The 11,315-nt window shown below is 38.8% G+C and overlaps 1 protein-coding gene across 2 annotated transcripts; it reads left to right on the top strand.

Moving 5' to 3' along the window:
• Window positions 1-2,491: 2,491 nt before the first annotated feature.
• On the top strand, window positions 2,492-6,431 carry LOC148033322 (glutamine synthetase cytosolic isozyme-like). Of its 2 annotated transcripts, XM_087681230.1 has the most exons (13): window positions 2,492-2,672; window positions 3,095-3,134; window positions 3,474-3,577; window positions 3,677-3,865; window positions 4,031-4,118; window positions 4,221-4,349; window positions 4,435-4,509; window positions 4,905-4,958; window positions 5,055-5,092; window positions 5,224-5,398; window positions 5,643-5,703; window positions 5,778-5,869; window positions 6,008-6,431. In XM_087681230.1, exons 6-12 carry the CDS (start codon window positions 4,338-4,340, stop codon window positions 5,867-5,869), a joined length of 507 nt encoding a protein of 168 aa, XP_087537356.1. In that variant the 5' UTR covers window positions 2,492-2,672; window positions 3,095-3,134; window positions 3,474-3,577; window positions 3,677-3,865; window positions 4,031-4,118; window positions 4,221-4,337; the 3' UTR covers window positions 6,008-6,431. The 2 variants fall into 2 exon arrangements, with proteins under 2 accessions (XP_087537356.1, XP_087537357.1); XM_087681231.1 differs by lacking the exons at window positions 3,677-3,865; window positions 4,031-4,118; window positions 4,221-4,349; ... (5 more) ...; window positions 5,778-5,869; window positions 6,008-6,431 and having other exon boundaries at window positions 2,891-3,134; window positions 3,474-3,665.
• The last annotated feature ends 4,884 nt before the right edge of the window (window positions 6,432-11,315 follow it).

Raw genomic sequence — 11,315 nt, forward strand, 5'->3', positions numbered from 1 at the left:
GATCTTGTACGATGAACATGTGATGGAGATCCTATGATAGAGATCCTGTGGTGATACAGATCCTATGGGATCACATGGGCATCATCCTCATGAGTCATGCCCCTCATTTATCATTCTTGCTAGGCCTATGTACAACCTCATTATTATTGAATTCATCCTCACCCTTGATATTTGTTGTTTTAGCATCTTCACCAACTAGGTTTTCCTTCTCAGTTGCCCACTTCATGGTTGGGCTAGCTAGACGCCCATTTTGTGGTAATCCCTACCCACCATGTGTTTGCATCTTAAGCATATATATGCATGGATCAAGCCTCCTCAACTTGACAAGAAGTTCTACCACAAAGTGATGGATGCATAGAACACAAGTGGTGGTGGTGGCAAATGGGCGGGGTGAGACCATGAGAGACAAGGAGATCATGTGCATGGTGGAGTGGGGAGGACTCCATGGGTGGTGAATGATAAGGGCACGCCATCAATTGAAGGTGATAGGCTACATATATTGTGGCTATGTAGACACGGTTTGGATTGTTGTCATGTAATATTTGAACTTATGAGTACTTAAATGAACACATGGAACCACGGCCTAAGTGTGTTGGATTAAGGTGCTAGTTGAGGGTAAGCTATAGAGAGAGAGAGAGAGAGAGAGAGAGAGAGAGAGAGAGAGAGAGAGAGAGAGAGAGAGAGAGAGAGAGAGAGAGAGAGAGAGAGAGAGAGAGAGAGAGAGAGAGAGAGAGAGAGAGAGAGAGAGAGCACTAATGCTTCCTTACGCAAATTTGTTGATGTTTGAACCTAATGTAAAGTGCATAACTTAATGCAAAGTGTACACATTCTTTGATTTAATTTAATATTAGGAAATGAATCAGTCAATCTATATGTGTCCTTAACTTTTCAAAGCCTCCTTAGAAACTCTATGTATGTTTATGCAAGTAGAAATTAAAAGACACTTCCATAATGATCTTTGACTTTGTCACACCCAAGTTTTTGGTTGTTATGTTAAGCTTAGAGAAGAGAGGAGAAGATGGAGAGCTTCTCCACCACGGTTCCTCACTCTCACACACTCGCTCCCTCACACTCTGTCTCTCATCCACAAGCACAAGCAAGCAAGAACAAGAAGGAGAAGCAGAAGAGGAGAGCTAGTCTTTGGCCACACACAAGAATGAGCTTCTTCATTCACTTTTTGCCTTTTATATAAGCCCTAATCCCCTTTGGGCACCATCCATTTTTTACATGACTGGCCATTTTAGCCTAGGTCCTCTTTTCCTATTTACATTATTGTGCCTTCACCCATGCACGTCTACATTTATAAATTGCACAGGAAGGAGCCTGGCGTTCTCTTACAAAAATTTAGGATGCACCTTTGCATTTTAAAGCATCTTTCCGCTTTTGCACTTGCCTTGAACTTTTAAGGTTGTCCTTGCACTTTTGGCATTTTTTCCTCTTATTTCTTTAGTCGGTCGGTCCGCCTTTTTTTTCTACTCCCAATTTATCAAAAAACATAATGTCTTTTGAGCTTTCAATAGATAATTTTCAAGTGAAAACATTGTGCGACTTTATTGCTATTAGCAAGTTAATGATGCTTATATTCATGTTTACTTTTATGCTAAATTATCTTTCAATTTGATAAATTTTACAAATATTATACAAAGTTATTTGATTAATATTTGTAAATTTGTTAAGCATCTAACATTATCCATATATTAAAAAGTATTCTTACAATATGAATAATGTGTACTATTATAGTTTTAATATTAGTTTAGTATATATTAATACATAAATATTATTAGTAAATATATGTTATGCCTTAATATTAAGTTTATCATGACACACCAAGGCACATGTGCATGGAAGTGCTCTATAAAGTATATCTTTTGGTATATAAACTATCTTTTTAATACTTGGGTTGCAATAGACAAATAAGATGCCCATGTCACAAATATATCTAGCCAATTACACTTGTTGTGCATGAAGCATACTCCAATTTTGTAATGTTATGCTTTGTCTAACCGTGAGAGGTATAAGAGGGGGGAATGTTTGACGGCTAGTTTCCCCTTGCAGCCCCCCTCCCCTTCCAGCCTCATGGAAGGCTTCTCTGTTTCAAACAATTTTGAAATTGGAAATGTAAGAAAGAAAGGTGGATGGAAGTTTTTGTGTTTATTAGAAGCTTATGAGTAGAACACACATGCTAATAACATTCTTGCGACACATTCTAAATTTGGTGCCTTTGAAGCATCAAGAGAACACCGATGAGAAGTGCCAAGAGAATTTAGGTACGAAGTGCCCAGTATACACATACACACACACACACACACACACACACACACTCAGCGTGTTGTGTGTGTTAGTTAAGAAAATACATCAAAGAGACTAATGGTAGGTTAGGACTAATATATAAGTGTGCATGTAGTAGGTTAGGACTAATATATAAGTGTGCATACATGCATACGTACATATATATATGTATGTGTGTGTGTGTGTGTATGTATATGGGGAGTACGAGGGACAGAGAGATCCTTTGATTGAGCCAGCTTGTCCTATATAGCAAGGAAGAGAGAGTGCTGCATGTTTTGGCGTTGTTGCGTGTGCTACAGAATTCAGGCCATGGCGTGTGCGCTAGAGGACCTCCTCAACCTTCACATAAACGATTCTGGCTGCATCATTGCCGAGTACATCTGGTTTGTATACCTGCCGGTTGTAATTTTGCTTTTCCTTCCTAATGCAATGCAGGTTGTAGTTGCTTAATTAGGCAACCCAAAGCATGCAATGAATTTGAGCTCCTCTGCAATCTTTCATCTGATCAGAGCTCTTGTGTATTGTTGTTGTAAACTTTTAATGCAGTTATTGTGATACTTGTTTCAATAGTACAGATTGCAGCTTCTCTGCTGTCTTTCAGCTTACCAGAGTTCTTGCGCGGACAGATTTCCCCCTCTAAGCTTTTACCTCTACTTGCTCTGATTACCAAAATTTTAGAGACCACCTGCTTGGACAATCCCTTAAGCCTTCCGTCTAAAAATTACTCGCATTTCTGTTGTCTGAGTAAAAACCCTGAAGGGTTTTGTCTGAATGGTTCTCTTCCCTGCATTTTGCTCATATGCAGGATTGGTGGTTCTGGCCTTGACCTCAGAAGCAAAGCAAAGGTATGCCAACGACATTTCGATTAGAATTCCTCACAATCTATCAGTCTGGTCTTGTTAACCTATTTCTTTTTAAAAATTACAATAAAAATGTGAGCTTTGGTCTTGGGTCAACAAAATTATTATAATCAAAATGTGATTGGAACTAGACATTGGCCATGCATACACATGTGCTAAGACCTTTTCATCACATGTGAGTGTGGGGTTCTTTGCGTGCATTTATGCCCAAATGTTGCCTGGGATCGGTATTGTCTTATCCAGTGATTAAGCTGACCTTTATCTGGGAGGGGGATTCAGAACATATTTGATACTGACCCAGCTGTGCTTTGCAATGTGCATCAGACAGTGAAGGCTCCTGTAACATGTCCCAGTGATCTACCCAAGTGGAACTATGATGGTTCTAGCACAGGCCAAGCACCTGGTGATGACAGTGAAGTCATTCTCTAGTAAGCCTCCTATATCTTATCTAATGTGACTGTGCATCAAACCCACTCTGTGCATTTGCATGTCAAGGCTGATCTTTCAATATCTGGATTATCTGTAAGTCCTCAGGCCATATTCAAAGACCCGTTTCGTAAAGGCAACAACATTCTGGTAGGAAGATTCTGGCCTATCATCCATTTAGGCTATGGGTTTGATACTTCTCAGTACAGACAATTAGTTGATTTTATGCATGCAGGTTATCTGTGATGAAAGATATTCACAGAGAAGGAAGTTGAGGATGAAGTTCCCTGGTAAGCCACTAGAGTATCCGAGACACCAAGTCTTAATATGAGGGCTGTTTTCTGTTATAGTTCTGAAAATTGCTGTGAATTAGATGGTTTCTGTTACGGCAGTAAGGGCACAGGGAGTGAATCATGTATACACCTTCTCCATGCTTTTGGTTTGAAATCAAACAGGTTTGGAATTGAGCAAGAGTTTACACTGCTCCAAAGGGATATCAAGTGGCCTCTTGGCTGGCCTGTTGGTGGCTATCCAGGAACCCAGGTAATTTAGCCAATGCAAGCCTAGAGTCATGTTTCTGACTGCATCATTTATCTTGGCACAGATAAGCTAATTGCCTGAATATCTTTGTGTTGATTTCTACAGGGACCTTATTATTGTGGGGTAGGGGCAGATAAAGCATGGGGCCGAGCCATTATTGATGCTCACTACAAGGCATGCATATATGCAGGTATCCAAGTGTCTGGCATCAATGGTGAAGTGATGCCTGGTCAGGTATGAGGCAGAGAATGGAGAGCTAATTGGCATAAGAAGCTTGGCTTGCTTAAAGTTATTTTTTTATTTATTTATCTTTTTCCAGTGGGAATTTCAAGTTGGCCCTTGTGTGGGCATTTCTGCTGGTGACCAGTTGTGGTGCGCTCGCTACATTTTGGAGGTGTGGATTTATGTAGTTATTTCTTTCGTACAAGGTTTAAAGGTGGTGATAGTGTGAGGTGCCATACTTGCTTGATCATTGAGATTATGGCTGAGTTTGATTTTTATAAGGCACTGTTCTTGCTTGATTAATGAGATTATGGCTGAATTCAGTTCTTAGGAGATGGCTGCACCACCTTGGTATTGGTTAGAGATGGGATGCAGCCTCCATGTGTGTCAGTCATTTGTACCATCTAACAGTGTGTCTGAAGATTTCCACAAGCTTCAATAGAAGGTTGCATGTTCCCCTTGAACTGCTTTAGCAGCTTGGCAGTTGAGAAGTGTCAAAGGCAGCAATGTGGCATTGGTGAACATTTTCTATTCTCCGCATCTTTACATTGTCCTTGGATTTTGCAGCGCATCACTGAAGTTGCAGGAGTACTTCTTTCATTGGATCCCAAGCCCATTGAGGTGAGAGAGGAGAATTGCAGTTGCTGCATGTTTGCTTCTTTGTTCTTCAGACAACTTTGAAATAGAAACATGAAATTACAATCTGGGATCATACAGGGAGATTGGAATGGGGCTGGTTGTCACACCAATTACAGGTGAGCTGAAACATCTCTGCATCTTACAGGTCCTCTCTTGAATAAAGTAGCATATAATTGCTTGTACTTGTGCAAAACCTAGTTGTGCTACATGACCCTGTAGACTGACAGAGTTAGGGTGCATTTTTCAGTACCCTGTCAATGAGGAAGGAAGGAGGATTTGAAGTTATTAAAAAGGCCATAGAAAAACTGGGTTTGAAGCACAAGGAACACATTGCAGTGTATGGCATTGCAGCGTATGGAGAGGGAAACGAAAGACGGCTCACTGGTTGCCTTGAGACAGCTGATATCAATACCTTCTCTTGGGTATGTCTACTTAAGAGTCTTCTTTGTCTTGTGTCTAAAGGTATTCATAATAAAGGCAGCTGTCCTCCCTTTGATGAAGGTGCTTGGAGCATCGAATGAGCTTTTTAACAAAATTATGGAACAAGAGAAGAGCACTAATACCTGAAAGAGGGTCTTTAGAGCATTGAATAATCTTGTTAACACAATTATAGGACTAGAAAAGAACATCCATACTTGATATTTCATTCTTGTGTTGGTTGGCCAGGGTGTGGCAAATCGTGGTGCTTCAATACGGGTTGGTCGTGAGACAGAAAGAGAAGGAAAAGGTACTGAAGGAGCATGAACAGCCTTTTGTCCTGCTGGAACCGATTTTTACAATATCCTGCTGCCATGTTCTCAGGTTATTTCGAGGATCGCAGGCCAGCGAGCAACATGGATCCTTATGTCGTAACATCTATGATTGCGAAGACGACGATATTATTGAAGCCATAGGTAACAGAGGGTTCAGGAAACAACAATGGTAGAATGTTGCTTGACTGTGACATATTCATCCTGGCCCAGTTAGCATGTTATAAATGGATGACAGCCTTATCCATAGCAGCTTATCTTGCACTGTAATTTGGTACACAGGTCTATGGCATGACTGTTCATTAGGTGGAGGCACTACCCTTCTATACCTTTGTTCATGGAGTGCCATCCATTTGGTAATTAAATGCTGAGAGATTGTGCTACCCGGAAGTCCATGGATGGCACATGCCCTTCATTTCTGATGTACAGATACAAGGCCTGCAGAGTAGTATTCATCTTGCTTTGTAATATGGAACAGGGAAAAGGTTGTTAGACAACCAGCTAAATGACGACTTGGTGGTCTACTAGTAAATCTCATGCAAACATCTGTCTCTCTCTCTCGACAAGGAGAATATATAATTAAGCACCAGTCTTGGGTTCATGTAATTAAACATAGCGAGGAAAGGTAAATTAAGCAAGAGCCTTGGATTCATGTAATTATACAATGCAAGGATGCCCTGCTTGATTATAACGTAAAATAGCCATTGGACACTTGTGTCCTCACAATCGACTCATTTCCTAGAATTGCATTTGCATATAAATATGTCAGAGACATGCTTCTACTTTATTTTGATTAAAGTTAATATGCTTATACAGTATATTCAAATAAGCTACATGATTGTCTAGGAGAATGACTTTTCTTAGTTTCGACTAGTACTTTTTGTACTAACACAATTACCTTTGAGCTTATGTGACTTGCTAATCGACCTATAGGACCATGATTGTATTTTTGGGTATTGTTGGTGTCATGTGATTTGCACTTGGCATTGATACCATTCCTTAGTTTATTGTTGACAACCTCTCTCATAGAGTATATACATGGCTGCATGGATTCGTTGGGCTCCTCTTTGCCTCCGTACCAAGTATTTGAGGATGTTATGTTGGAATGCAAGAGTGCCAAAAGATAGCAATCACAATAGTATGGGTAGATGGATTCGATGGTTCAATCCACAACTAGTGATGCACACTCATAATTTGGAGCTTGAATCAAGATGTCGATTGTGTGTAATTGTAGACCATCATGTTTACTAGACTGGCTAGTGAATTTACAAAGGGTGTTGGCACAAATCAAATTTTCACATGGATAGATGGGCTTCAAGAGATTTTGGAGCTAGTTCTTAAGCAAAGCAAGTTCTGAAATAATGTAGCTTAACTTATGTGCCAAACATAATAATACGGAGCTACTGTTGAGGAGTGTGTAAATAATGGCTTAGTAATGGTGGTGAATATATGGGGGAATTAAGCTTGATGTACTAAATTTTATTTATGTGAGTATTAATTAATTTCATTTACAAATATACTTTTCTCTAATCTCTCATGCAAAGTTGCTAAAGGGGGTTCGATATAGATAGTGAAATAAGGTGGGTTTAGTACGTCTCTCTACAAAAAGTTTGATAGTGAAATAAAGTGGGTTTAGTATGTCTCTCTACAAACAATTGATGATCATAAGCAAGGTTTAAAAATAATAGCATTAGTCAACTTGTAATTAGGTTTCTTGTTAATACCCACTCATTACAAGGGTATTAGTGTAATAGCACACATCACATTCATGTAAAGTTTTTACCGATCACCCAAACTCACTTGATAGAGCACATGGAGTTTCCATGAGATATTTCTCTCAATTTTGTATCTCTCCATTAGAATGCAACTAGATAAAGTCTATGTGAGCTATGTTCTTCGTTTCCTATGTTAAATGCAATAGTTTGATAGCTATAGAATATATATTTACATGTTTAAACAAAAAACGTGAAATCATTGTAAAGAAGCATACACTTGAACTAGTTCAAGTTTCATGGCTATTGACTATGTTTTTTAAGTTGCTCTTGAATTTTTGTATTTTAGGTTGAAATTTCTCACATTTCACTTTTTCTTGTGCTTTACGCACATAACATATGGGAATTAAGAACATACTCTTATTCCTTCAAGAGCTTTGTTAGTAGCTACCCCTCGTATAACTAGTACACATGCTCTACTCAAAATTAATTTAGCAACTACCATTGCTATACAAAAAAAGAAGATAAATGCAAACCAATAATCAATCATGTAAGAGCATTGACTTACCTCTTCATTATAGTCTTTCTCCAAGGCTCTTCGTATACTCCACAACCTAAGCAATGCTCCTTGCATCATCCAAGCTCTTGCCACTAACCTCATGTGCATGTGGATAGGAGAAGATGGAGAAAAAGGGGAGAAGCTGGATAAGAAAATATGGCATGCTAGCTCTGAGTCATTCTTAGTTACATGATTTAGTGGTCTATCAAGATGTTTTTTTCGGCGATGTCATTCGGTATTCTTGTAAATAACACGAGGTTTGCTACCTAGACTCTTTGGAGTCCACTTCGCAATAGAAGATCTCAGTCGTTCCCATAACAATTGACTTGAATGTTAATTTCCAAGGAAACTAAGCTCACCTATCAGATTAACTAGCATTGGTCTTCGGACATTTGCTATGCTAGATTGTCCGAATTGAAGAAGCCGACTCATATTGCACTTGATTCAAGGAGAAATAAACAAGGGCGAGTATGGGTACGTTGTTGAACCCTTTGCCCATAGGGCAAAATCTCACTCCATTGCCCTAAAATGATATGAAATCAAAGCGTTAACTAATTCTATAATATTGTCGCTGGAGATCTTGCCTTAGAGGGTTCATCTGAGATGAGGGCATACAAAAATGCTTTCTGGCTTAGGGCATCCAACGGCATTCTTCTTAGTTGTCATGTACTTGATCTCAAAGTCATACTCTTGCAAGAATTCAATCTATCTTCGGTGCCTCATATTTAGGTCTGACTGAGCGAAATTTCATTTGAGACTCTTATGGTCACTGATTAAACTTTAAACTTGTTGCCAAGAAAATAGTGTTTCCATAACATGAGAGCATGAATTACAACAAGTAGCTCCAAATCATGGGTAGTGTAATTCTTCTCATGAGTCTTTAGCTTCTTAGAAAAATAGGCAATTGGATTGCCTTCTTATAGGAGTATGCAACCTAACATGAGAGAGCTTGCATCAATGAAAACTATTGGCTCAAGTCAAGTAGTTCCAAGTTAGAAGTTGTATCAAGCTTTATTTAAGCTTCTCAAAGTTAGACTATTCAATGGGAGTCCACACAATAGCAATATGCTTCTTGAGTAAATTAGTTAAGGGAGTAGCAAACAATCAAGGTATAGTCCTTGATAAAAATCATGCACCATTTTATCGAGCCCAAAAAAATTTGGACTTCCTTAACCATTCTTGGGGATTTTCATTCTTGCACATCTTTAACCTTGGTAGGATCCATTTGTCAAAGACTATAAATCCAAGATATTCAATATGCTTCTTGAAAAAGGCACGTTGTTTTTTCTTGGCATAAAGCTTGTGTGTTCTCATTGTTTCAAGGGTAGCTCGAAGTTGTGGCTCAAGATCCTTAGCTTTCTATAAGTAGGTTAGGATGTCATCAAAGAAAACAAGGACAAAGTCATCAATATAGGTTCAAAAGATATCTTACATTAGCCTCTTGAAGGTTGTAGGTGCATTGGTTAATCCAAAAGACATCCCATTTTTGTTACACGCAAAGCTTGAATTGGACAAGAAGAAAATTAATGAGAACTGTCTTATGGAATGCTTCACATGTAACAGAATGACCAGTACTCTTGCGTGTGACATCCCACCATAAAGAAGATTTTCCGAAAAAATAATGTGAAGCACACTTGATTTTATCATTTTCAGCATAACTTTCATTATCAAAATATGAGTCGAATTGACTTACCCAAGAGAGGACCTTACGACCGCCTTTAATACCATTGTAAGTATTAAATTTAAAGGTACATTTGCTTTTTTTGCCTCTTTGCAGTTGGATTGTGCTTCGAGGGTGGCATTGATGGTGCCGACCATAGTGTTGTTGTTAGAGAAAATTTGAGAGGATGGATGCTTGAGAGATCACAACTCTTACTTCAGTTGGACTCGATTTTGACGCTCTTCTTCTAATTGTTTGACCAACAAATCCATACATTGCTCCATAGTTGGCTCAAGAAGCGATGGTGCAGAAACAATTTTTGTAGTGTTGGACGTGCCTTCATGAGACATAATGATTGTGGATGACTTGATGAAGATATTCTAATAGTAAATACTCCTTGAAGAGACACTTCACCCATAATAATAAAACTTTGGCGTGTAAGAATCAAAATAAAGAGTGGCTTCTTGGCAAAATAACACCAAAATAGATGTTCGATCAGGTTATCATCAAATTCGAATGAAAGAAGGAGATGAGTTCAAAACAGCCTTTCAGGACTGAAAGAGGGTTATACCACTTCTTGGTTATGCCATTTGGACTATCCAATGCACCCACTACTTTTCAAGCCCTCATGAATAAAATGTTGTAGCCCTTCTTGTTCAAAGCAATTCTTGTTTTCTTTGATGATATCCTAATCTATAGTAAATCCAAGGATGAGCATTTGAAGCATATGAGAGAAGTCTTTGACACTTTATGAAGGCACACACTCAATGCCAAGATGACGAAGTGTTCTTTCATGAAAGATGAAGTTGAATACTTAGGTCATGTTGTGGAAGAACAAGGGATTAGAGTGGACCCCAATAAGGTAAAATGTGTCAAAGAATGGCCTACTCCTACGAATGCAACCTCTTTGAGAGGATTCCTTGGGTTGTCATCCTTCTATAGAATGTTCATAAAAAATTATGCTCATGTGGCGGCTCCATTGACGGATAGGCTCAAAAAGGAAGCTTTCTTTTGGGACTCCATCACCGATCAAAGTTTCAATGAGCTAAAATCTCTTCTAATTTCAGCACGCATCCTTGTATGTCCGGATTTCTCTAAGGAGTTTATCATATGTGTGGATGCTAATGGAAGAGAAATTGGGATTGTTTTATGTCAAGATTATGGATTCATATCTTACGAGAGCTGAAAGCTTGATGACAAGGAGCGTCAATTACATATTTATGAGCAAGAGATGTTAGCAATATTGCATGGTATCAAAAAGTGACATCATTACATTTATGGCAGCCATTTCAAGGTCAAAAGCGATCATCGTGTACTGAAATATTTTATTTCACAACCAAATTTATCTCCCAAGCAACGAAGAAGGTTAGCTACTCTTCAAGGATATGACTTTGAAATATCTTATATGGCTGGAAAAGGCAATGTGGTGGCGGATGCCTTATCAAGAATGTGGGCAGTACCATTTCTACCATTTCAACCGTGCATAAGGATTGGATCCATGATATTCAAGAGGAGTATTTGCTTGATGAGCAAGCATCAAAGATGATGAAGGAATTTCAGCAAGGCAAAGGAGAAGAGTATCCAAATTTCAAATGGCACAATGGTCTTTTATGGTATCGTGGTAGAGTATTCTTGATACCACAATCTTCTTTCAAAGAC

Source organism: Lygodium microphyllum, chromosome 7 (assembly GCF_053477565.2).
Source record: "Lygodium microphyllum isolate KBCC chromosome 7, Lygodium_microphyllum_v1.1.10, whole genome shotgun sequence".
Lineage (NCBI taxonomy): Eukaryota > Viridiplantae > Streptophyta > Polypodiopsida > Schizaeales > Lygodiaceae > Lygodium > Lygodium microphyllum.

Bases quoted from the DNA above. Each gene is read 5' to 3' on its own strand.
- LOC148033322 (XM_087681230.1), top strand. The intron at 4,510-4,904 runs GTGTGGATTTAT...TGGATTTTGCAG, and splicing joins GCGCTCGCTACATTTTGGAG to CGCATCACTGAAGTTGCAGG. The intron at 5,093-5,223 runs GTGAGCTGAAAC...TGCATTTTTCAG, and splicing joins GGTTGTCACACCAATTACAG to TACCCTGTCAATGAGGAAGG.